At 56.4% G+C, this 22,323-nt stretch overlaps 11 protein-coding genes across 11 annotated transcripts; 6 read left to right on the top strand and 5 right to left on the bottom strand.

Annotated features, from left to right (window-relative positions):
- Window positions 1-125: 125 nt before the first annotated feature.
- Window positions 126-1,325, top strand: FA10DRAFT_264109 (putative RPL11B-ribosomal protein L11). Its single transcript, XM_025520520.1, has 3 exons — window positions 126-168; window positions 237-249; window positions 746-1,325. Exons 1-3 carry the CDS (start codon window positions 146-148, stop codon window positions 1,238-1,240), a joined length of 531 nt encoding a protein of 176 aa, XP_025380660.1. The 5' UTR covers window positions 126-145; the 3' UTR covers window positions 1,241-1,325.
- A 180-nt stretch (window positions 1,326-1,505) lies between these two features.
- FA10DRAFT_264108 (hypothetical protein) lies at window positions 1,506-2,384 on the top strand. Its single transcript, XM_025520519.1, has one exon. The coding sequence runs from the start codon at window positions 1,582-1,584 to the stop codon at window positions 2,269-2,271; it is 690 nt and encodes a 229-aa protein (XP_025380659.1). The 5' UTR covers window positions 1,506-1,581; the 3' UTR covers window positions 2,272-2,384.
- Window positions 2,385-2,561: 177 nt separating this feature from the next.
- FA10DRAFT_257744 (DEAD-domain-containing protein) lies at window positions 2,562-4,853 on the top strand (the record flags this gene model as incomplete). The annotated part of the gene is made up of 3 exons (XM_025519871.1): window positions 2,562-2,625; window positions 2,795-2,924; window positions 3,002-4,853. 3 exons carry the CDS (start codon window positions 2,562-2,564, stop codon window positions 4,851-4,853), a joined length of 2,046 nt encoding a protein of 681 aa, XP_025380658.1.
- A 292-nt stretch (window positions 4,854-5,145) lies between these two features.
- Window positions 5,146-8,345, bottom strand: FA10DRAFT_23569 (BRO1-domain-containing protein). Its single transcript, XM_025519042.1, has 6 exons — window positions 8,085-8,345; window positions 7,974-8,019; window positions 7,637-7,915; window positions 7,401-7,530; window positions 5,943-7,345; window positions 5,146-5,875 (listed from the first exon to the last, which is right to left on the bottom strand). The coding sequence occupies exons 1-6, from the start codon at window positions 8,288-8,290 to the stop codon at window positions 5,438-5,440; spliced, it is 2,502 nt and encodes an 833-aa protein (XP_025380657.1). The 5' UTR covers window positions 8,291-8,345; the 3' UTR covers window positions 5,146-5,437.
- Window positions 8,346-8,472: 127 nt separating this feature from the next.
- On the top strand, window positions 8,473-9,870 carry FA10DRAFT_264106 (Sm-like ribonucleo protein). The gene is made up of 5 exons (XM_025520518.1): window positions 8,473-8,534; window positions 8,594-8,729; window positions 8,795-8,997; window positions 9,070-9,311; window positions 9,374-9,870. Exons 1-5 carry the CDS (start codon window positions 8,532-8,534, stop codon window positions 9,399-9,401), a joined length of 612 nt encoding a protein of 203 aa, XP_025380656.1. The 5' UTR covers window positions 8,473-8,531; the 3' UTR covers window positions 9,402-9,870.
- On the bottom strand, window positions 9,521-10,280 carry FA10DRAFT_283100 (hypothetical protein; the record flags this gene model as incomplete). Its single annotated transcript, XM_025523819.1, has 2 exons — window positions 9,521-10,025; window positions 10,099-10,280. 2 exons carry the CDS (start codon window positions 10,278-10,280, stop codon window positions 9,521-9,523), a joined length of 687 nt encoding a protein of 228 aa, XP_025380655.1.
- A 303-nt stretch (window positions 10,281-10,583) lies between these two features.
- FA10DRAFT_264105 (alpha/beta-hydrolase) lies at window positions 10,584-12,749 on the bottom strand. Its single transcript, XM_025520517.1, has 6 exons — window positions 11,651-12,749; window positions 11,415-11,584; window positions 11,274-11,349; window positions 11,188-11,215; window positions 11,029-11,116; window positions 10,584-10,943 (listed from the first exon to the last, which is right to left on the bottom strand). Exons 1-5 carry the CDS (start codon window positions 12,701-12,703, stop codon window positions 11,064-11,066), a joined length of 1,380 nt encoding a protein of 459 aa, XP_025380654.1. The 5' UTR covers window positions 12,704-12,749; the 3' UTR covers window positions 10,584-10,943; window positions 11,029-11,063.
- A 131-nt stretch (window positions 12,750-12,880) lies between these two features.
- FA10DRAFT_264104 (hypothetical protein) lies at window positions 12,881-17,700 on the top strand. The gene is made up of 5 exons (XM_025520516.1): window positions 12,881-13,578; window positions 13,655-15,384; window positions 15,442-15,859; window positions 15,930-16,886; window positions 16,945-17,700. Exons 1-5 carry the CDS (start codon window positions 12,913-12,915, stop codon window positions 17,653-17,655), a joined length of 4,482 nt encoding a protein of 1,493 aa, XP_025380653.1. The 5' UTR covers window positions 12,881-12,912; the 3' UTR covers window positions 17,656-17,700.
- Window positions 17,686-18,650, bottom strand: FA10DRAFT_264102 (putative short chain dehydrogenase). Its single transcript, XM_025520515.1, has 2 exons — window positions 18,328-18,650; window positions 17,686-18,234 (listed from the first exon to the last, which is right to left on the bottom strand). Exons 1-2 carry the CDS (start codon window positions 18,605-18,607, stop codon window positions 17,705-17,707), a joined length of 810 nt encoding a protein of 269 aa, XP_025380652.1. The 5' UTR covers window positions 18,608-18,650; the 3' UTR covers window positions 17,686-17,704.
- A 543-nt stretch (window positions 18,651-19,193) lies between these two features.
- Window positions 19,194-20,205, top strand: FA10DRAFT_236929 (NAD(P)-binding protein). The gene is made up of 2 exons (XM_025519092.1): window positions 19,194-19,679; window positions 19,760-20,205. Exons 1-2 carry the CDS (start codon window positions 19,231-19,233, stop codon window positions 20,100-20,102), a joined length of 792 nt encoding a protein of 263 aa, XP_025380651.1. The 5' UTR covers window positions 19,194-19,230; the 3' UTR covers window positions 20,103-20,205.
- On the bottom strand, window positions 20,113-22,204 carry FA10DRAFT_264100 (kinase-like protein). The gene is made up of 4 exons (XM_025520514.1): window positions 21,579-22,204; window positions 20,844-21,490; window positions 20,601-20,775; window positions 20,113-20,523 (listed from the first exon to the last, which is right to left on the bottom strand). The coding sequence occupies exons 1-4, from the start codon at window positions 21,885-21,887 to the stop codon at window positions 20,212-20,214; spliced, it is 1,443 nt and encodes a 480-aa protein (XP_025380650.1). The 5' UTR covers window positions 21,888-22,204; the 3' UTR covers window positions 20,113-20,211.
- Between the last annotated feature and the right edge of the window lie 119 nt (window positions 22,205-22,323).

Below are 22,323 nucleotides of genomic sequence, written 5' to 3'. Positions count from 1 at the left end.
CGCACGGGCCACATCGTTAACACGTGGCATGATGCCGAATTTACACGTGCGCGAGCACCGCAGTCCAACAGAAGTCGCCTGCTTCAAGACTGCCACTCTGGACCACCCCTCCTCACACCCTCCCCCTCAAGATCATTGCGACAAAATGGCTGAGTCCGGCAAGTCCATGTGAGTAGAGTGCGCGAAGAAATGAGGGCTACGGAGCTAGGGTCTGACCGCTCCTTCTCATCCATCAGCAACCCCATGAAGGTTAGTACCCAGATTGAACCATGGCGAAGAAGAACGAAGTTGGAAGAAGCGGACAGGAAGGCGGGGCATGCAATGGGTCGGAGGGAGCTCGGACTCACAGTGGTGTCGGCTGGAAGGGAGTGATGGGGACCGGCGCGAAGAGTTGTTCAGCTTGGTGGGACGATCTGGTATGGGAGGGACGGGAAGGGTAGAAGAGATTACACGTCTCAGGTGACCCCCTTGCCGCCTTCGAGCGTCCATCCCTCGAGCTTGTCCCAGTTTCCTTCCAAGATCTCAAGGATTGGACACATTGCGTGTGCGCGTAAAGAGGCACAAGGGAGAACTGTCTGCCTAAAGACTACCCCACGCTGTTCTTACAAAAGAGCATTCTACCTGCAAGAGGAGGGCTTCGGACTGGGCATGGTCATGCAGAGCGGGCGGCGGTGCACCCAGAAGACAAAGCTCGAGAGATTGACTCGGAGTACTGACCCTCGTTGCCTCCTCTCTTTCCCAACAGGAGCTCCGCGTTGACAAGCTCGTCATCAACATCTCGGTCGGCGAGTCGGGTGACCGTCTCACCCGTGCCACCAAGGTGCTCGAGCAGCTGACCGGCCAGTCGCCCGTCACCTCGAAGGCCAGGTACACGCTCCGTGGTTTCGGTATCCGCCGTAACGAGAAGATCGCCTGCCACGTCACCATCCGTGGACCCAAGGCCGAGGAGATTCTCGAGCGTGGCCTTAAGGTCAAGGAGTACGAACTCAAGCGCGGCAACTTCTCGAACAACGGCAACTTTGGCTTCGGTGTCAACGAGCACATTGACCTGGGTATCAAGTACGACCCCGGTGTGGGCATCTTCGGTATGGACATGGTCGCCGTCATGGCGCGACCCGGGTTCCGCGTCTCGAAGCGCCGGGAGCGCAAGTCCCGAGTTGGTTCCTCGCACAGGATCAAGAAGGAGGAGACTGCTGCCTGGTTCCGTCAACGCTTCGACGGCATCATCCTCGCCAAGTAAAAAAAAGGAGGTTCTCTTCAGATCCACTTGTCTCTTGTAGTTTATAGACGGGCGAAAAAGTAAACTTTCTTTCTCTCCGTTGCCCTCCTGACGCCCACGGCACCTTACCCTCATGTATGCGTCATGGTCATGTCTCTCTTCTCACCGCATCATCCCACCAATTCACACATTCAGAGCGAATTTTGAATCTGCAGGGCGATCGGGCGAATCGTCGAGTCATCTTGACTCGACGCAACCTTAGTGCGCTTGTCCTTTGTAAGAAACACCGCTGAGTTCTTGCTGGATTTCAGTAAGCCCAACCCAACCTTGTTGAGCCTCACCACGTACGAAAACCACAGGGCATGACGCGATCACAGAATGGCTCGACTTCACTATCCGAGGTGGACATCGAGCCGATGGGGCCTGGAGATGTGGATAGATGTGCATTCCTCGTCTTTGATACCTTTGACTTTGTCCTGAAAGGCTTCGTTTTGGACGAGAAGCTGTGCAACGAAGAAGTGCGACTAAAGTACAGAACTGCGAATGTGCGATATCAGACGGCCCATCGTAATCTTCAGATCAAGGTGGCCCGCGAGAGGTCGGGGGACCGCAGGATTGTGGGCATCTCGGCGTACAAGGTGGTCAACAACGACGCGCCCTCCGCGTCAACGGCCTCGCCACCTGAAGCACCTGCAGGCCTAGACAAGGAACGATGGTTCAACTTTGCGGCCAAGGAGGACGACTACGCGGAGATGGTATACGGCAAAACAGCTCGCTGCGATCTCTGGTTTCTAATCGTCACGAAGGAATACCAAGGCACGGGGCTGGGCAAGCGCCTTTTTGATGAATACGTCAGGGGCGCAAACGGCCTTCCCTTGTTCCTCGTCTCCTCCCCCACGGCTGTCACGTTTTACCAACGTATCGGTTTCAAAGTGGTTGAGCAGGCCGCAGAGGACGGCGGAATGAACATCAAGCGAAAGCACGACACATCGCCCCCTCAGGCAGGCGAGCTTGTCTGGCCCATGTACAGGTCCTCGCCTGCGTCACATTGAAAGACGTCTTCTGTCGCGTGCGCGCACTGGAGATTTGAGAAACGCAAATCAATGTACCCATTACAAAACCCTGGTTTGTTTGCGAAAATTTTACAGCAACAATTAAAGCTCTATTCATTCCGAAAAATTTTCAACTTGAAGGGGAGAAGCGACAGGAAAAAAAAAGGGAATGGAAGAGAACGGCGCTGCGCGCGCTCTCTGTGTGCGTGAAATTTTAGGATAGGGTGAAGGAGGCGTTAACTGACATCTTGGTTTACGACCACAAACAAGACACAACGACCAGACAAAGCATGACCTTTGAGAATAAGCAAAATGGATCGACTGGTGACTCTACCAGCCTAGAGGGCAACTTTGGTGAGTTTGATTGGATATGACTTGGTGGCGACACCCTCGACGGGCAGCTTGGAACAAAAGGCGCGCTCGCTGATGAGACGGTGGCGTTATGATGACTGTGGTCATTCTTGTCTTTCCTTCATTTGATGATGGTGCTCTTGCTTACACTCTCTCTTGACACAAACTCCAGCCCAGATGAACGTCGGCGAAAACGGAAAGGCTCCCAACGGAAACGGAACTGAAGCACCCCGCAAGACGGCCTACGTACCCCCTCACATTCGCAAGGGACTTTCGTCCCAAGCTCCTTCTTTTACGCCAAGGTGAGTCTCGCATATTGACAGAGAACTCTTTTCACGTAATGTTGTCGCTGACTGCTTCCAACTGTGTTACTTAATAGAACCAATGGGCACTCTCCAGAGGCCCCTCCCATGAGGGCCGCTCTTGGCGGCGCCCCCGCTCCCTCGTACAACGCATTCGGCGGCGGCGCACCACGGACTGGTGGCGGTTTGGCATCTCGAGCTGGTGGTGGTGGCTGGGATGCTCCTTCATCTTTCTCTAGCGGGCCTCGCGGAGGCGGTGGCGGAGCTGGCTTCGGTGGTGGTGGCGGCGCCGGCTTCGGTCAGTGGCGTGATGGCGCCCATCAAGTCGGAGCCGTGAACCAGCGACTGCAGAAGGAGCTCTTTGGTGAGACCGGAGATGGTCTTTCGCAGGGAACGGGCATCAACTTCGACAAGTACGGCGACATTCCCGTGGAGGCCACTGGTCGCGACTGCCCCGAGCCCGTCACGGAATTCACTTCGCCTCCCATCGATGCTCACCTGCTGGACAACATCAAGCTTGCCCGCTACACCACGCCGACGCCTGTGCAAAAGTACTCTATTCCCATTGTCGCGCAAGGCCGGGACCTCATGGGCTGTGCTCAGACTGGTTCGGGCAAGACGGGCGGTTTCCTCTTCCCCATTCTCTCGGCCCTCTTCACTCACGGTCCCCCACCACCACCGCCGGAGATGGCGAACGGCGGCTTCGGACGGAGAAAGGCTTTCCCTACCACCCTTATCCTAGCTCCTACCCGCGAGCTGGTTTCTCAGATCCACGAAGAAGCACGCAAGTTCACTTACCGATCGTGGGTGAAGCCTGCCGTTGTCTACGGTGGTGCCGACATTGGCCAGCAGCTTCGCCAAATCGAGCGCGGCTGCGACCTGCTCTCGGCTACGCCCGGTCGTCTTGTCGACCTCATTGAGCGTGGCAGAATTAGCCTGGCCAATGTCCGCTTCCTCGTTCTCGATGAGGCTGACCGCATGCTCGACATGGGTTTCGAGCCCCAGATTCGTCGCATCGTTGAAGGCGAGGACATGCCTGGTGTCATGGATCGCCAGACGCTCATGTTCTCGGCCACTTTCCCCCGCGACATTCAGCTCCTGGCCAAGGATTTCCTGAAAGAATACGTCTTCTTGTCCGTCGGACGAGTTGGCTCCACCTCGGAGAACATCACGCAGAAGATTGAGTATGTGGAGGACGAAGAGAAGCGTTCGGTTCTTCTCGACGTCCTCCAGTCGATGCCGACTGGCGGCTTGACGCTCATCTTCGTGGAGACGAAGCGTATGGCCGACATGCTCTCGGACTTCCTCCTGCGCTCAAACATCGGCGCCACTTCCATCCACGGCGACCGCACGCAGCGCGAGCGTGAACGAGCCCTTGAGCTCTTCCGTACGGGCAAGACGCCCATCATGGTCGCCACAGCTGTCGCTGCCCGAGGTCTCGATATCCCCAACGTCACGCACGTTGTTAACTACGACCTCCCCTCCGACATCGACGACTACGTTCACCGAATCGGCCGTACCGGACGTGCCGGCAACACTGGTCACTCCACGGCCTTCTTCAACCGTGGAAACCGCAACATCGTCAGGGACCTCTGTGACCTTCTCAAGGAGGCCAACCAGGAGGTGCCTTCGTGGCTTGAGGCCGTCTCGCGCGAGTCTGCCTTTGGCGGCGGCGGCGGCTTCCGCGGACGCGGCGGTAGCCGAGGAGGCTCTCGCGGTGGACGCGGCGCCAGCTTTGCGGGTCGTGATGCACGCTTCTCCGGCGGCGGTGGTGGCGGCTTTGGAGGCGGCTTTGGCGCCAAGACCGGCGGAGGCTACGGAGGTGGCTTCGGCGGCCCTCCTAACATGAGCGCCGGCGGTTTTGGTGGACCCCCGCCTACCAATGGTGGCGGCAGCTACGGTGGTGCTGGTGGTCCCTCTTGGTGGTGATCTATTCATCACCTCTAGACCTGATCGAAGGGCTTTTCGTCAAACGGCTTCTTCTTCGACAACACCCTTTCTCTTTTCTCCTTCGGAACGACTCGATACGAGCTATGAAAAAAACCTATGTCTCGGCATATGCGGCAGGATGACTTCTCCTGGCACCGACTCCTTCCCTTCTCTCTAGATTTTTCCCCACCTTCAATTCCTCAATGGGCCTCGTTAATCAACACTACCCCCAAAAAAAGAGACGACAAAGCGACCGTCGATGTTTTTTTCTCTCCTCTTCAGCATCCACCATCAAGACAAAAACATAGACGGTTTCTCCAACATCATCATCAACTTGTGTCAACATTCAACGAGGCTTTCGGGGATCATCAATTCATGTGTCAAGGGGAAAATTGTCATTTGCTGCATTCTTTCTTCTTCTTCTTCTCTAGTATTAGTAGTCGTGTCCCTTCAACCTCTCTGGCCTGAGGAAGGACCATCATTACTTTTACTTCCTTCTTTCCTGTTACATTCTACTATCTCTCGTTCTATAGAAATGTCCTTTTCCTACAAAAACAGTCTGCTGTGTGATTGGGTTGATGGGATCAGTCACCAAAGCGAATGTCGCCCCCCTGCCAAGCTCCCCACTGCCGCTGCGGTGTCTGCTGTTGCTGTTGCGCCTGCTGGTATTTGCTTTCCGAAAGTTGTCTTTCGACGTTCTGCTCCTCTGCCCGCGCCTGCGCCCTTGTTCGTGGCTTACTGGGCGTACTCGATGCCGACGAGGTGCCCTGCTGTATGCTCATCCTCGAAGCCGCCTCGGCCAAATGCCCGTCCATCTGTCTGGCCCTGTTCCATTCTTTCACCTGTTGTCTGAGCTCGTTGAGCAATTTGGCCAGCTGATTGTAGAAGCCGATTCCCTCGACGAGGTGAGATTCAATCTCGCGATACTTTTGATGGGCGGAATCCAGCGTCTGCAGCGCCCGTTCACGTCGCTTGACCGTCGTGTCGATCTTTCGAGCTTCGAGGAAATCATCATTACGTTGCTAATGTGGCCCGACTCAGCAATTTGTCCGCGGAATGACTGAGAGTTACACGATAAAAGCCACTCACCCGGATACGCTCGAGCCTTTCGGCCTGATCACTTTCACTGAGGTCAAGCTCACGCTTGAATTTGTCGTACTTCTGCATCTCAATCTCAAACAAAGGCTCAAAGTGGGCCGCTTGAATGACCAGCGCTGACCCACCGCCACTAGCGGTGGCATTCGCTGCAATGGCGCCTGCTTCGCGCATCACCTTTGGTCGAACGTCGTCCGACGCAGCTGTTGCTTTCACCTCAGCTAGGATCGACGCACGCGAGTCGAGCAGATCGTCGAGGCCCTCGAGTTCAACGCGCAGCGCCCTTACGGCCCTCGACTGCTTCTGTAGTTGTGGATCTGTGGCGGAGGCGTGCGAGGAGGAAGCGACGTGCTGTGCGGGTACGGCAGCCTCGAGTGCCTCTCGACCGCCTTCGAGGATCCCGATGGAGTCTTGAGCTTCCTCGAGCTTTTGCCGGACTGTTGCGTCGGCCGATGCCGCATCAGCAAGATTTTTTTGGAACTCTTGGACTCTTTGAGTGAAGTGATTCCACGCTTCGTCGGGCGGTCGACGGGATGCATCGTCGTCTAACGTGGCACTTATCTCGCCTAGGAGGTCGGTGTCCATCGTCGAACTTTGTCTGACGTTGTCGAGGAGAGCCTCGATGCGACCAAGGCCACCTTCTGACCGAATTTCGTCTGATTTGCGCAACAGCGATGGTGGCAACCCGACCGGTTGTTCCAATGCTTGCAAAGAGCCAGGAAGATTGAGGCTCTGCAAAGTGGTGGTGGCGATGCCATCAAGCTCCTCGCGCCTGGTTGCGATCTCGTCTCGGACGAAGGTATCTTTGCGGTCGTCGTAGATGCTGAGTGCCAGATGGACACCATAGGGAACGAGCTCCTGGAAAAGCGGTCTGCCAAAGGCTGGTGCAGGGGAATCCCGCAGTAGAGGGATTGGATTCGAAACCTCCGGTGGGCACTTCTCTTGCACCATCACTGCCGCTGTGACAGGAGCGAGTTGAGCTACGGGAGTTACTGGCTCAAGATAAATCAGATCGTTATCTTTCGTTGCCCGTGCGATATTTGACGCCAGAACCCCTTGAAGCGATTTGAGATCTGCGACGATGGCTTCCGACACGTCTCGCTTTGAAGACTCAAGTGCTTTCTTGACGTGCTGTTCTGCCAGTTTGAGCCGGCTTAATTCGTCCCCGTACCTATTAGAACCCAAATCGTCGAGACTCTTTCGGTACTGAGCAGCGCCTGCAAAATGCCACCGCTTCACCGTCATGTGGTTGATCCACTCTCGAGGCAGCTCACAGCCCTCTTGAACGTCGTCTGGCGAAGATGGCACCACGCCCTCCGAGGCAATGTCAAGTGCCTTTGCGTAGAAGTCAGAGACTGCCATGGCAAGCTTGGCGATCGTAGCGTCCTTCAAACGGTCTTTGTGGCGAAGCGTGAGACCAAGCGTGATTGAAACTTTGAGAGTGTCACTCACCAAGGACAGCCTTCTGCCAGAAGCACTCTTGAGCCTGAGCAAGCATTGCTTCTCTGAGAGAGGCAAGCATGGCTGGCTTGAGATCGGTGTCGGCGCATCTAGCGTATGTGCCTGAGAAAAGGTGAGAGATCTGAGGGTATAAGATGGTGAGGATATAGTTCAAGATTCCCGCTGATGACTGCGGAGTGCACGTATCAGCAAACGAATCTCGCTTCTTTCAGCTCTACAGAGCGTACCTGAAAGGCGGCTATCGCTCGTTTGATGCTTTCGCCTTCGCCTCGAGACTCGCCCGCACCGATTGCGCTATACAGCGCTGCCAAGGAGAACAAGACTGCTGCACGTTCATAATTAAGATCCGGGTGGGCCACAGTCATCGAGGAGCTCGAAACGCGCATGTACGGTCGCGCATTTCGGTTGGACGACGACGGTGATCCCGGAGGCGAAGGCGTCGGCGAGATGCCAAACAAGGGAAGAGTTGTCGGAAATGACACAGTCCATGCGAATGATACATTGACCTGTCTCACGCAAGACTAAGCCTCATCTCTTCCCTCATCCTCCCCCGTCCCTACTCACATCAGCTGGAAACTTTGTCCCCATAAAGACGAGCTGGGCATTGTATCTGGCAGCTCGCAACAGGCTCAGTGGCCAACTTCTGATTGATATATGTGATGGGGCTCTTCTTACCTTTGCGCTGCCTCGATGCTGGCAATGTGCACCTCAAGCCTGATGACTTGATCTCTTATCCTAACCAGCTCTCGCAAGTCCTGCGTGAATGCATCGGGGTGCGTGTCGACGAATGCTTCCGCAATGTGATCTCTTATCGCCTTTGAAACATGTGAAGACGCCAGAGATGACGTTTTGGTGGGTATAGAGAGCACGTTGCGAGGCATCCCTTCTGATCGGACCGGTGAGACAGGCGGACGAGCGCGATGTGTCGGTCAGACGTAGAAAGGGATGTCTATGAGAGGTGGAGTGAGCGAGAGGCTGCTAAATTTTCCCACGTGGTTTTGAATCCTTCGTTTCTTCCATCTCAACACGACCTGTCGACCTCACCAGAACCCATCCGTTGACATCGGTGGAGAACAGGGACAGATCCAGATCCACGGCCCAAACGGAAGAGATCTGCCCAACATGGTGAGCTCGGATTGCATCTGTAAGATTTACGAGAAGCTGATGCAAGTCGCATCCCACAGCCGCCAGCTACAGGAAAGGGGAGCAAGATGATGTCCCTCATCAATTACAGGTTGCGCATTACCTTGAACGATGGACGGCAGATGACGGGACAGATGCTTGCTTTCGATCAACACATGAACCTCGTGATGGCTGATAGTGGGTGCAGGCAGCGTCTCGCACAGCACCACTCCTCTTGCTGACACCCTTCATTTCCACCACAGCCGAAGAGTTTAGGAGGCTCAAGTCGAAATCGAAGAAGCGCAAAGCAAAGGCCGATGAAGGATCTGACGAAGACGATGCCGTTCCCGTGCCCGAGACAGAGCAGAAGAGGACGCTGGGTCTGATCATTCTTAGAGGAGAAAGTGTCGTCAGTCTAAGCGTCGAAGGCCCACCACCAGCGGACAAGTCTGGCTCGCAACCTGGCGTAAGTGGACATTTGTCGCTGGGCAAGCAACGACAAGTCTCTTGGCTGACAATGTTTTCTTTGAATTACTAGCTCGCTGCTGGACCCGGCCGTGGCGCACCTGCAGGACGAGGAATGGGAATGGCGCCGCCTGGGGTGCCCCCACCGACGATGATGGGACGACCGGTGCCATTCGGACGGCCACCACCTCCTATGGGTGCCCCACCGGGAATGCCTGGCGGACCGCCTCCTGGATTCCCAGCAAGGCCTCCTCCCGGCTTTGGTCCGCCACCAGGGTTTCCCCAAGGGCAACCTCAATTCCGTCCACCTCCTGGGTGAGCATCCACTACCACCCTCTTTGCGCTCGACGGTCGCTGACTAGACTATCTTTGGACAGGTACCCCATGCCTCCTCGGCCTCAATAATGTATTCATGCGGTCCTTGTAGAACATCCAGCCAAGCTCTTTCGACCAAAAATGCCAGCTCATGTCACGTTGATTGGTATGCTCCATTCCGCAAGCCGACGTGCTTCCTAAGGCTACAATTACAGCTTTGCGCTTCTCCTTTGCGTTGCCAGCCTAGACTCGACAAAGAGAAGCGGCTCCCTTTCAAGACGCGAATCGAGCTGTGCGGCCTGCAAATAAGGACACGTCCACGCAGGCCTGCTCTTGCTTCGGTTGGCCGTGCTTGTTCCGCCATCGACCCTCCTTCCTGGCCCTAATTGTCTTTCCACTTGGCTCCACGCGGCCGACCACTCCTCATTGTGCTTGGCCTGATGCTCTTCTCTTATCCGTTCCTGTTCTTGCGAATGCAGTTCGAAGAGTGCAGTTGGTTCCTCGTTCGACAGGTGCAAAGTAGTGCTGTCGCACGCATCGGCCAACTGCAACTTGTCGACGAAGCGGTGCTTGATGGCTTCGTGCATGACGAATGCTCCTCGTACGTCTGGAGCTTCTGCCGACTCTCTTTGCCGTCTATGTTGTCCTGGACACTCGGTACGAATAGTAAAGTCATTTGTGCGCGAGCGACGGTACGTTGTCGAGTGAGCGAATCTGCTGATGATTGTCAGCACGGATGATATGGAAGGGGCACAGATTGAGACAGAGAGGAAAGGTAGCAGCTCACCCTTCATCGAAGCCGGACTGAGAAGAGGAAGCTACGCCCAGCGCATGGTCAATTCTTCGCACGACGGCGGCTGCGATATTGCCAGCGGGCTGTCGCCTTTGTCCCTTGAGCGTTCGAAGAAGCTCCAGCTCCAGACGGTCCGCCTTGCCGTCCCGGGCAACAAAGTGCGTCTCGATATGCATCTTCGTCAGGAGTCGTACTGCTTTCTGGGCCGCCCAACGGTCGTTTTGCCCAAAGTAGCAGCAAAGTGAAGAGGAGGAGGTACACACGAGGAAGGACGAGGCAGATCCTAGGACCCCCAGGTCGCGAGCGAGCCAAGCGGGCTTAGCTCCTGATGCAGTGCCCCGCCTTGAGAAGAGATTTCCAAGCCCTGCCTACCTCGGACCTTGGTTCAATATCCTGCATCGTCCCACTACTACTACTGCTACCACTACTTGCTCCAAATTAGGCTCTCTCTCCTCTGGTCTCGCCGCACCAGTCCCGCGCCGATACAATCACAATCACAATGCAAGCGAACTTAAAAAGGCTAAAATAAAAAGGTGGAAGGGACATGAGGACAGATTGCGGGGTATGGCTAGCCACATAAGAGGTGTTCAAGTTAGGAAAAGGCACAGGGACTGTGTGTGCGCCAATGAGAAAATGGTTATTGAATATGTAGCGCTCACACGCTTTGTATTGGATCGCTTCGTATTGGCTCTTCCGACCTGGCGAACGTGCGGTGGGGGACACCGGAAGAGCTAGGCAATGCCGTTCCAAGTCTCTGAAGCGTTCGTTCAGATAACGAGACCGTCACAATATTCCCATCTGCGGCCATAGAACCGTGAAAGCACCGCATCCCGTCCGATCTGCGAAGTTAAGCACGGTATCGCCTAGTCAGTACTGCGGTGGGGGACCACGCGGGAATCCTGGGTGCTGCAGTTCTGTTTTGACCTTTTTGCCAGTCATGATTCTCTGAGGAACACCGGCTAGAGCTTTGGGTTGTCTGCGAGCTTTTTGATGAAGTTCGCGATGAGGCCACCTACAGGGAAGTGTGTATGTGAGATCAGAGCTGCTTCTATCTTCTTCAACTACGACACTTGACCAACTCACCAGTCTCGACTGGGCGTTCCAGATGGAGCTACAACAATCAAGGGTTGAGCACAGTACAGGGTATCGTCAGACGGGCACGGACTCACAGCATGCCCTCCGTCGATGGCCGCAAAGCTGAAGTTGGGTCGGCCACCAATTAGTTTGTGCACTTCGTCGACTGGCCTGCGACAGAAAACGTCTGGTCAGAAATGGTGTTTGAACCCTGTTGGCCACATCGTTAAGCTCACAGAATGAGCGGTTCCTCGCAACAGAGATAGAAGACATCAATCTGCGGCGGGAAGTGGTCGATGTGGGCTGGGATCCAGAAGCCATTCGAGGTCCCGTGGTAGCTGAGGGCTTCCGCTACACGGTCGGAAGCGAGTGCAACCTCGCTGCCTTCCTGGCGCAGGCCATTCTCCTTACCGGCGTCCTCTCAGTAAAGGTGGTGGATATCAAGGAAACAAAAGGAGCACTGACAACTCACTGCAAAGAGATCTTTTGCTTCTGGAGTCCAAGCTCGGTAGAATCGATCCTTGTCAAAGAATTCACGGGCAGTCTTGCGGTCAGGCCAGCGATCACGCCTCTTGAGCGCCCAGAGCGGCAAGGGGTGAACATCGAAGATGGCGAACTCGAAAGGGACTATGATCGGTTCGATGCAAATGACAGAGCGGACGAGCTCGGGACAGTGGAAGGCAACCTGCATGCTCGTTGTAGCCCCGATCGAGTGGCCAATAAGGATGACATCCCTCTCGATCTCCTTTGAGACCTCTGCTTCGTCCATAGGGGCAAGCGCAGTTGGAAGATGAGATGTGGGCGAGGAAGAAGGGCGTGTTTGACGGGGCAGGAAGAAGCCGAGGAACTGGATTATATCTCGGGCACAGTCCTCCTCGTTGAAGTAGCGGTCGTAGTTTGAGAAGCTGTCGTCGCGTCCTTCGTCGCGATTCAGCTTGCGGGTCTCCCCATGCCCAATGGCGTCCAGCATCCAGGCCTCGGTTATGTTTGTGCTTTTTTGTGGACCCAGTGACGAGAGAATGGCATCGAGCAGGGGCAGAAACAGGTCCTTGCAAAAGCCAGTGCCGTGGACAAAGACGAGGACAGTGTCCTTGCCCTTTCGGCTGCTCGTTGTGGCCTGCTGGAACACATATCGAGTCGCGACCAGGGCGCGAGGTGGTACGTCGAGGGCCTTTTGCGACGGGTATGATGCAGACCAGGCCTGATACGGACCGGGCTTGTCCTCTGGCGGTAGATTCCTAGGAAGCTTAAGGGGGGGCTTTGGATTGCTTTGAAGCATTTGATACGTCTCTTTCGTAATAGTGGGGATCCCACCGACCGTCTCGGGGGGCTTATAGCGCGGGTTAGCCAGTGGATAGATGTGCGTCGTCGAAGTTGCAGAGTGGCTATTGAAGGTGTGCTGCCTTGCTTCAGGCTGGCCCGCATGCTCACGGGCGATTCGTACGGCCTCGGCCTGGAGGGTGGGAAGGTGAAGCGGCTCAAGAACATGCCCAAAGGGCAAGTCCGCCTCTTGCTTCAGTCTCATCTTTTAGCAAGACCGTGGGGGGAAGTAGTCTCTTTTGCGCTCCAGTCCTCGCATTAAGCTGCCACGGCGCTCCAGCGCCGTGCGAGGTACGCCTAAATTCGTCTTCCGAATCCCGGCCATAGCAATTTTTGTTTCGACATCGTTTTTTCTTTATGGGCCCGATTCTTCTCAAATTCCGGTCTGAGCGCGGGAGCAAGGCGCAACAGACGATGGCGTCGACAGAAGAGGCGTCGTGGCTCATGTCAAACGGGATAAAGACATCAGAGGATCTCGTTCGAGCCCTTAAGGGCTCATCGGCTGCCTTCGACAAGGTCAAGGTGGCTTCTGAGGCTTGGACCGATGCAGGGTTCGACGTCGCGAGAAAGGAGCAGCTGCTCCTAGACTGGGCCATGGATGTGCTGAGCAACGAATCGAAGGCATCGAAGTCCGCAGCGGGCGCAAAGGGCAAAGGAAGGGAGCAGGAGCACCTCACTTTGCGGGCGGACTTCTGGACCTTGCTGGATCGCGTCGCTTCCGCAGTCGACGAAGCCGTCCTAGCCAGCACTTCGGCGCGCACGCACCCACTGCTGGCCATCTCTCGCACTATTGACTCAATCGCATCGGTAGAAGCGAGCAGTACAACTGTGCTCATCGAAGCAGCATCTCGAGCCTTGTCCGTCGTAATTGCGGGCCAGAGAAGTGGACAGGTGAGCATTGATGGATGCCACGACATCATGCTGGCCCTGTGCAATGCTGTCATCGCGTGCACATCGACGAGCGAGAAGACCGAAGTGAGCGGGAGGCGAGAGGCGTGGGTCCAAGGGATATCTAGGCTGCTACTTCCACTTATGGACGTGTGGTTGGGCCTCTTGGAAAGAGGAGCGAATGCCAAAAAGGTGAGTGGCTCCACTCGCCTTGCACAAAGTTTCTTCCTCATTTTCTAAGCCAGCCTTTTCCCCTTCTTTCCTGAAGAGCTACCGCTTCTTCCTTGACAAGATGCTCGAGGCGTACGCACAGGTGCTGTATCGACTTGACATGTTGTCCTTGCCCGCGCACACCGCACTTCGGACTGCGTTGGGCAGATTGCCCAGTGCGTGCCTCTTTCGAAGCAACCAGCTGCCTCAGGTCGACCAGATCGATGCTCTCAAGCGCCACACCGAAGAGATCTTTTCCAAGATCCGCGAGGCGCCGGCGGCGGACAGGACGGCTGTCGCTCACCTGCTACCCCTCCTGCTCACCCACCTACACTCGAGGGTCAGTCAGCTCTCGAGGGCAGCCTCGTCAGTGGCACCGAGCACAAGTCGATCCACAATTGCCCCCTCGAGGCATGTCTCGGATCAATTGACCCGCCAGGCGATCTTTTACGCCTTTCTTGAGCCCGCATTTGCACTTCTGCGGCAGCTAGAAGCGAACGAAGAGTCGTCCTTGGAGCTGAAGGAGGAGTCACTCAGGGTGCGCATTCAGCTGCTGAAAGTCATCGAGGCGAAGCAGCTCTATGCGTCGGCCGACATATTTGCCGACCAGCTCTTTGAGCTCTTCAAGGATTCGGCGCAGGCAGCACAAGGCGCATTGGAGATCGAGGGGTTGAGCGACTTGTCGATGGAGCTTCTCCTCCTAATTCGCAGATTGGACGAGATCGCTGTCGAAGACGCAATTTCTGACGTCGCTCTCAAGATTGCAACGACAACCAATCCTTCCGATGAACAGTCCGCGGTGACAAGAGAGCTGTTGGCCATGATGTGCTCGAAGGCGACTCGATCGAGGGAGGTGCCCGATTTTGTCAATGTCCTCTTGGCCGCTGTGCAGGCAGCAATCAAACAGCAGCGACTCTCGTCTATCGAAGCCTTGCAGAGCTGCACCTTCACGCCTTGGTTCTTTGAGAACCACCTAGCGCCTGCGCTCGCCCAATTTGTCGTCCCCGAACAGACCGTGCCGCTCGTCGATTCTCTCCGTGTTGCTCTGCTACCACACGTCCAAGCCGCGACGGAAGCTGCTGCGACAACACTCAAAGAGGGCTCGGACCGAAAGCGTCGAAGGACGAGCGAATCAAAGCGAAAAGCAAATGAAAACAATGTGGTCAGCACAGAATCGGCGCAAGCGATCGTCCTGATGAATTTGGCAGCAGAAGTCATGAAGTCGCTTGCATTGGCCGAACCGGTTCTCACGCAAGCGTCCAGCGCAGCGAAGCGGCTATATGACGAAGTCGCGCTCGCATGTATGGACATTGGGATTGAAAATCCCTCTTCGCACGATAGCGGGCCACTCGCTGCGGCAGCATTAGAGCTGCGAGCATCATTGGCAAATCGTCAGTGGAAGAGCAGTCAAGACGACGGCACAATGCATATGGACGATGCCGGAGCCGACAATGGCGCCCAGGATCTAAGCGCATGGATGGATGCGAGTCTCGACGAGCGCTTCGATGCTTTCGAGGGCCTCTTATCTGACGATTCGACGCACGCGGAGCTTCGTATCATGACGCACAATACGCTTCTTCAGAGAATCGATAGGGACACGAGGAGAGGAAAGACAGAGTCGCCATATGCTCGTCTTCTGGAGAATGACCACTTCGGTCTCATGACGTCTTCCATGCCTCATCGAAAGTCGATCGAGCCACCGTCGTTTGGAGTACATGGCTGCCAGAAGGACGCAGAGGTGCCGCTCTTGTGGACCTACGCGGCTTGGCGCTGGCTGCCTCTACTTGAGTGAGTATTGTTGCCAGACATCGCTTTACAGTGCACTCATGCAACGTTGTTCTCCAGCCAGCTTGCGTCGCAGAAACTCCTCGAGAGGATGGCCGCAGTAGCTGTTGGCATCATTGCAGGTCACCACGAACCGGGGTCCTTGCTCGACATTGTCGCCCGCACTTTGACCAAGGATGGCTCCAATCTCGAGCTTGGCAGGTGGCGCGAAGCTGTCCTCTCGTGCCTGGAGGAACGCTTGGTGAACAAGAAGGTTGCGAGCGGTGTCGACCGCTCATCTGTCTATGCGGTTCTTCTCAAGCTCCCGCTTCCGTACTTGTCCATGACGACTCGGACGAGATTTGCCACCGCTGCACTCGACATCGACCGAGAGATGCGTTCTTCAAAGCTCACTGAAGCAGCCGAAGCCAATTGGGCAGCGATCAGATGGTGGTTCGCCTCTTTTTTGGCGCACCCTTCATCTGAGCTCAAAGATCTGGTAAGTGAACACTGATAACGTTGGCAGCTAAAGTCCTGATCAGGTTGAATTAATGCTTTCCGTTTTTCAGGATATCGAGCTCGAAGATCTCATGAGCTTCGCCACTGCTAGCGGCGAGCACGGGGACGATGTCACAAAGGCATCCTCACGCTTGTTTGATGTGACGACCTCTTCGCTCGTTTCGTCCATTCGACGCAAAGAAAAGGCTTCGGAGAGGATTGCACTGCTGGCAAGTCTGATGGACAGGACGAGAAGGGACTCCAAATACGGCGATGCGCATCAGCTGGTACTTCACGCTGCCCTAACCCTGGCGGAGAGCAGCGCAGAAGCAGCGGACGTCATCTTGGCAAAAGTCACAAAGCAGGAAAGGTGGCTGCTACCACAGCTGGATCGAAGTAACTTGACCGCCACTATCCGGCAAGTTCGTAGGCTCCGCTCGAATATTCGGGCGGAACAACTCAGAAAGAAGTCGCTCGGCAACCAGGATTGTGACGAGGACGATTCATCATCACTGGCGGAGGGAGCGATTGAGCTGCTTCTCTCCGTAGTCGACGACGTAAACGGTGGATCGTTTGACGCCGATGCAAACAAGATGTGCGTAGAGCTTCTGGACCTCTTAAGAGAGGTGCAGGGCCCAGATGCGCTCATGAGGGCAGCCGACGCCTTCCCGATATATCTCGAAGCTGCCTTGTCTTCTTCAACGGCAGTCGATGTCTATGCAGCTACTTCTCTTTTCGTCGACCTGGCCAGTTCGTCTCCTATCCAACTATACGATGCAGCACTCTCCAACCTCGTCGGCACGCTCGTGGCCGACAGCGAGGAGGATGGCAAGAGGAAAAAGGGAACACTGCAGACATGCGCTCTGTTGCTCTGCAACGGTCCTGAAGGAACACTGACGATGGCTCAGCGGCACTTTGGGACATTCATCTCGGCCGTCACCTCGATCATCGTTGCCTCTATGCGGAGAGGCGACCACGATGTTGTCTTTCACTCCATCCAGTCCATCGAGGCCATCATCGCCGGCAGGGTAAGTGTGAGACGGCAAAGAGATGAAACGAGAAATTTGGCTGATGAGACTCTGCCAGATCTTGCTCCTTCGCTTTCAGGATATGGCCGACCTTCTGGTTCTCATGAGTTGCCTCTGCTCTTCTTCTTTCACATCCTCAGATGCAGAAGTTGTGGGGCAGGTAGGTCACACAAGCGGTCGAGCCATTGCCAGATCCATCATCTCCACACTCTCAACTACCGTGCGACTTCGACAAGATTTGGTCTCGCGCCTCGTTGCGCAGCTCACCACCGTCCTCGTACAGCTCGTGGGCCTCTTCAGGTCACTGCGAGTCGCTGTGTCCGCTACTGGCGGTCGAGCACCCCCTCAGATCCGAGCAGCCCAGCGACAAGTTCCAACATGGCTTGACTTGGAGAAGGAGCCGCTCGGAGTCGAGGAAGCGCGCCTCTTTGCCAGGCTTTTGGCCACCATCACCACGAGGTCGACCACTGCTTCGGCCCTTTCGCTGCCCAAGAAAAAGGCTGACAACAAGGCCCTCTCTCGGGCGTTCTCGAACCACGCCGCCTACGTGCTCATAGCCTATGTTCGAACGCTCGTAGGCGGCGGAGACTCGGCGACGACAATCTCGTCAGAAGTCCGTACGGAGCTCCTGCTGGGCTTGATGGGTCTGTGCGACATTGTGGGCGAGCACCAGCGTGATGCAGCCATGATGCTTCTCGAGCAGGGCGAGCGTCTCCTCTTTAAGAACGTCTGGAACGAATGGGAGAAGAAGCGGTACAAGGGTGTATAGAATCATGTTAATTTCAAAGCAGCACAAATGCAAATGCAACGGCAGTCTTCTACCAAGGCAGGAAACCCTGCAGGTTGACAAATTGGGCCTCGTCTTTATCTCTCTTACCCTCGACGACGTCGCGTAGGAAGTCTGCCCCGGTCTTTGGATCCAGTGCGCCAAAGGACCGCATCTGTTCCGGGTCCGCCTCGCCCAGGGCGGTCGCGAGCCATCCTGGACAGACTGCCCAGACCTTGACCTTGTCCCCTTTGAGGACACGAGCCCACTCGAGCATGAGCATCGTAATGGCCGCTTTCGAGCCCCGGTAGGCGGGCATGTTCATACCCAGGCTCTCCTTTGGCCAGCCCGAGGCCGGCACGATGGGCTGCTGCTGGAGCGGCTTGCCGTCCTTCATCTCTTGCAGCGAGCCCATACTGGACCCGATGAAGAGCACGCGCGCATCATTGGAGCGGAAGAGCAGCGGCATCAGCGCCTCGGTCAGGAGGTGCGTGCCGGAAAAGTTGATGTCCCACGTCTGAGCATAGCGGATCCGCCTCGACGCGACGTCCGTAGGCGCAGTGAAACCCTCGTTGTTGATTCCTGGCGATTGTCATTGTCATGATTTTAGCTCGCTTTGTCCAGTCCCTGTGTCACAAAGTGCGCCTGAAATTCTCTTCTGCAGAAGGAACTCACCGGCATTGTTGATGAGGACGTCCAGCTTTCCGAAACGAGCCTGTAGGAAGGCCTGCGCAGCTGCAATGCTGTCATCGGACTGCAAATCGAGCTGCAGAGGAACCGCGAGGTGCTCATCTCCCTTGCTCAGCTCTCGTGCGGCCTCCTTTGCCCTGTCGGGCGATCGGCTGCAGACGACGATGGTGTATTTGGAAGACGAGGAGGCGAGGAGCGACTTTGCCGTCTCGAAGCCCAGGCCCGTGTTGGAGCCGCTGATGAGGATGATGGTACGGTCAGACATGTCTTTCTTTCTGTTTCCTTCTTTTTCTCTTGCTAGGGATGGGTCTTCTCTGTGCTGGGATAGATGGCTATGGGAGGATAAGAAACGTGGACAGGGGCGAGGACTCAAGCTCTTTTAAGGTAAAACTGTAGCGGCTGGGATAGCTCAGTGGGCTGATATTGGGTTGGCTAGGAACAGTGCGCGGCGCCGCGGAGACAGAGTGGCCTGTGCGCAGCGGCCAGATTGCTCACCCTGCCTAGCGCTCCATCGACAGCACAGGTTGGTAATCAAGTGTGAGCCGGGTGTAGAAGAGGAAGCAGTTACGCCCGTAGCTGTACGCCCGTAGCTATAGGCCCGTATCCATCTGTGACATCGTACGCCGAAGGCTTAGCCTGGTTCACGTGAATGTCCGATGAATGGCAGTGGACCAAGGGTCCGGGCGTCGCATTGCGCATTGCGACACGACCGGCAACGGTCACAACATTTAGACTAGAAACAGGCGTGTTGTGGACCTGAATGTGGAGGGGTCCGATTCATGTGCATGAAGAAGATGCGTCCGCTACCCTCGCAGTCTCCGCTTCTTCTCCTCCTTTTCCTTCATTCGACCCTCAACGAACAGTACAACTCAGCTTAAACCCGACAAGATGGCTGCTTCCTCGTCCCTCAAGATCTTTCTGATTGGCGGCCACGGCAAGGTGGCGCTGCACTTCACGCGCGCCGCCCTCACCGCAGGGCACACGGTTGTCTCGCAGATCCGCCAGTCTGCGCACGTCGAGGACCTCCCCAAGCCCTCGGCTCCCGGCTCGGGCAAGGTAGTTCCGCTCGTCTCGTCGCTCGAGGACCTGACTCCCAGCCAGCTCATCGAATACTTTAACGAGCACGAGCCAAACGTCGTCGTCTTCTCTGCCGGCGCCGGCGGCAAGGGCGGCGCAGAGCGGACGTTTGCCGTGGACCGCGATGGGGCGGTCCGCGTCTTTGATGCGCTCGAACAGTGGGGCACTGGCAAGCGCCAGGACTTCAAGCGCTTCCTCCTCGTCAGCGCCGTCGACAGCAGGGACACAAGCCAAAAGGTGGACTGGTACCGTCCGGAAGAGTGAGTGAAGAACCGGCAAGCCCGATGGGGGCGAATCACTGATGCGAGCGAGAGCCGTGCCGTGCTCTTTTACTTAACAGCTACGAGACTTCAAAGAAGAGCCACGAGGCCATCGGAACGTACTACGAGGCCAAATACCAGGCCGACAAGGATCTGGCCAAGCGCTCGTCCTTTCCCTGGTTTGTCCTGCGGCCCTCGCGCCTCCTCGACGACGCCGGCACGTCAAAGGTGACCATTGCGCGCCACCAGGCAATTGGCACGCCTGTGCCGCGCGAAGACGTGGGCAAGGTCCTCCTTGCCCTCGCCGAGCTTCCAAAGGGCGAGGCCGACGGCCAGATGTGGAACCTGACGGGAGGAGACAACGAGCTGCACGGTGAGGTGCAAGAGGCCGTCAAGAGGAACAGGACCGACTGGCTTGGTTGAAAGTAGCTAGAGTCCATTGGAGATAGCAAAATCTTGGAAGAGGAAGAAAAGTAAAAGAAAGGGGCAGAGGAAGCACACGGTTGATGCCATTCCCCCTGCTGAGTGTGAATCATGACACTGCCCGGATGGCCTTTTCGGTGAGCTCGAGGACCTCCTCGATGTCTGCGCGGTCCTCTGGCTTGAGCACGAGGCAGCGACGGACGATCTCCTTTGTTGCTTCGCTATAGACGCCGCCCTCTGCACGCTCGTCGGGGAACTTCCAGGAGCCATTCATGACGGCCATGGCCACGCTCCCTCCCTGCTCGACGATCTGGGGTGTCTCAAAGGGAGAGTGGCTGTACATCATGCAGAACAGCGTGCATCCAAGCGACCACATGTCGACGGCTTCCGAGAGGTGTGTGTCAGTCTTGATGTCAAAGAGCTGCGAGTGGAGCAAAAGGAGAAGAGATGAGCTTTGTTGTCGAAGATGGGGCAGAACAAGACGAGGCAGTCAGTCACCTCAGGGGCTCGATAGGGCATGCTCGATCGCTCAGCGGCCACATCCTGCTCGGCAATGGCCTCTCTTCTACTTCGGATGTGGATCCTCGCCCGGCAGGTGCTCCCAAAGTCCATTAGCACAGGGTGCAGCGTCGCGTCGCCCGAGTCTGTTGAGGCATGCGAAATCATGACGTTGCTACAGAGGCAATAAGTTGGTGTGATCAGCCAAGGAGGCGCACATCAGGTGCAGTAAATGATCCTCACCCTGGCTTGATGTCTCTGTGGGCGTACGGCACAGTCTCGCCACCCTTTGCACCTTGCAGGTCGTCGCCAGATGGTCTCGGTTGCCGGTCCTCGAATGGGTTACGCTTTGGCTTCGGTGGGTAGGAGGTGCCCTCGTGGCCGTCGTCTTGCTCTTCGTCGTCGTCCTCTTCATCGCCGTGATCAAAGAGGACGCCATCGCCATCGCCACCCGTATGTGCTTGCCCTCCAATGAGAGGCGCCTGATCCCCAGACTGGCCCCCCTCTCCCTGCGTCTCGCCGTGCGTTTCACCATCGTGCGGGTTGAGACCAGTCGTCATGCTTGGCCCAGCAGCAGCACCTCCTCTACTCGCACCCACGGTGGGCAGCTTATACCGATGCATCTCCTTGACCCCCAGGCAGGCTCCCTTGAACACTTGTAGCATCTCTCGCTCTGCCCACCGCCTGCCGAGCACGACGTTCTTGTTGACCTGATCCTGCACGTTGCCCATTGGATGGAAAGGCAGAAAGAGATACACCGTCTTGCCGTCTGTGTCCTGAATCACAGCTGAGTCGAGCAGCGGCATGATGTAGGGCGACTTGAAGCGCCTATGTGACTCCATCTCGGCAAGTGCCAGCGGCAAAGCATCTGACCCGGCCGGGCAGCGAATCTGTGCGTCACATACAGTCTCTCGTCAGCCGTCCTGTCTCAACACTCGTTCCTTCCTCCCTTTCGGCGGCGAAAAGAGAAAACCGCACCTTTTTCAATGCAAACTCTCGTCCACTCTCACGATCCCGTGCCAGGTAGACGAAGCTGAAGCCGCCTTCACCCAGGAGCTTGACAATCTGTACGTTGCGCCCGTTGAGCTTGATGTTGCTGCTCGCTGCGCTGCCCGCGCCCCGCTCGCCGCCTCCATGCGCGCCTCCAGCGCCGACCAGGCTGTTGCACAGGTCGCCCAGCCTCGTGCACGGCATCGACGAGGTCAGGGCAAAGATGGCGTCCTGCACCCGATCCACGAGCGAGTCGCCCGGCCCCGACCCGCCGCCCAGCGATCCGTAACCCGACATGGTGGTTTCCAAGACGCACGACTGGCCTCTGTAAGAACGGAGAAGGAGCAGCTGAGGAGAGATGGAGATGAAAATCGAGCGGCGCCGGCGGCGGAGAGAACGTTGCCCTTGTTGGTGGTCGGTGCGTGCGTCCCTTGGGAACGTCACGTGACGGGCTCGATACCCTTCGCGTTGAAAGACGGACAAGAGGCCGGCGGCGGCGGCGGCGATGTCTGTCGCCCTAGGTCACGTTGCCTTGGACCTATTGTGAGCGAAGAGACGACCAGCTTCGAGGTCTATTGCTTTCGTCCTAAAACGCCGAGGAGCGGTAGTAATTGTAGAAGAAGGAGAGGTGACAGACAGTGTAGCTGCTAGGCTAGGGCAATGCGCGCCTAACCCGCGTGGCAACTACTTGGATAGATATCGACATCGCGCTCGCCCACCTATTTTTTGTGTT

Source organism: Acaromyces ingoldii (assembly GCF_003144295.1).
Source record: "Acaromyces ingoldii strain MCA 4198 unplaced genomic scaffold FA10scaffold_1, whole genome shotgun sequence".
Classification (NCBI taxonomy): Eukaryota; Fungi; Basidiomycota; class Exobasidiomycetes; order Exobasidiales; family Cryptobasidiaceae; genus Acaromyces; species Acaromyces ingoldii.
The sequence above is the reverse complement of the archived record's forward strand: the minus strand, read 5'-3'. Positions and strand labels throughout refer to the sequence as shown.

Bases quoted from the DNA above. Each gene is read 5' to 3' on its own strand.
- FA10DRAFT_264100 (XM_025520514.1), bottom strand. From the start codon at position 21,887: ATGTCGGGTTACGGATCGCTGGGCGGCGGGTCGGGGCCGGGCGACTCG. The intron at 20,776-20,843 runs GTGAGGATCATT...TTGCCTCTGTAG, and splicing joins CACAGAGACATCAAGCCAGG to CAACGTCATGATTTCGCATG. The intron at 20,524-20,600 runs GTGACTGACTGC...CTCCACTCGCAG, and splicing joins TGCCCTATCGAGCCCCTGAG to CTCTTTGACATCAAGACTGA.
- FA10DRAFT_264104 (XM_025520516.1), top strand. From the start codon at position 12,913: ATGGCGTCGACAGAAGAGGCGTCGTGGCTCATGTCAAACGGGATAAAG. The intron at 15,860-15,929 runs GTAAGTGAACAC...TCCGTTTTTCAG, and splicing joins CATCTGAGCTCAAAGATCTG to GATATCGAGCTCGAAGATCT. The intron at 16,887-16,944 runs GTAAGTGTGAGA...AGACTCTGCCAG, and splicing joins AGGCCATCATCGCCGGCAGG to ATCTTGCTCCTTCGCTTTCA.
- FA10DRAFT_264102 (XM_025520515.1), bottom strand. From the start codon at position 18,607: ATGTCTGACCGTACCATCATCCTCATCAGCGGCTCCAACACGGGCCTG. The intron at 18,235-18,327 runs GTGAGTTCCTTC...GACAATCGCCAG, and splicing joins CGTCCTCATCAACAATGCCG to GAATCAACAACGAGGGTTTC.
- FA10DRAFT_264108 (XM_025520519.1), top strand. From the start codon at position 1,582: ATGACGCGATCACAGAATGGCTCGACTTCACTATCCGAGGTGGACATC.
- FA10DRAFT_264105 (XM_025520517.1), bottom strand. From the start codon at position 12,703: ATGAGACTGAAGCAAGAGGCGGACTTGCCCTTTGGGCATGTTCTTGAG. The intron at 11,585-11,650 runs GTGAGTTGTCAG...GACGCCGGTAAG, and splicing joins AAGCAAAAGATCTCTTTGCA to GAGAATGGCCTGCGCCAGGA. The intron at 11,216-11,273 runs GTGAGTCCGTGC...TGATTGTTGTAG, and splicing joins CCATCGACGGAGGGCATGCT to CTCCATCTGGAACGCCCAGT.
- FA10DRAFT_264106 (XM_025520518.1), top strand. The intron at 8,998-9,069 runs GTAAGTGGACAT...TTGAATTACTAG, and splicing joins AGTCTGGCTCGCAACCTGGC to CTCGCTGCTGGACCCGGCCG. The intron at 9,312-9,373 runs GTGAGCATCCAC...ATCTTTGGACAG, and splicing joins CAATTCCGTCCACCTCCTGG to GTACCCCATGCCTCCTCGGC.
- FA10DRAFT_264109 (XM_025520520.1), top strand. From the start codon at position 146: ATGGCTGAGTCCGGCAAGTCCAT.
- FA10DRAFT_23569 (XM_025519042.1), bottom strand. From the start codon at position 8,290: ATGCCTCGCAACGTGCTCTCTATACCCACCAAAACGTCATCTCTGGCG. The intron at 7,346-7,400 runs GTGAGTGACACT...TTCGCCACAAAG, and splicing joins CTGGCAGAAGGCTGTCCTTG to ACCGTTTGAAGGACGCTACG. The intron at 5,876-5,942 runs GTGAGTGGCTTT...GGGCCACATTAG, and splicing joins AAAGGCTCGAGCGTATCCGG to CAACGTAATGATGATTTCCT.
- FA10DRAFT_236929 (XM_025519092.1), top strand. From the start codon at position 19,231: ATGGCTGCTTCCTCGTCCCTCAAGATCTTTCTGATTGGCGGCCACGGC. The intron at 19,680-19,759 runs GTGAGTGAAGAA...TTTACTTAACAG, and splicing joins GACTGGTACCGTCCGGAAGA to CTACGAGACTTCAAAGAAGA.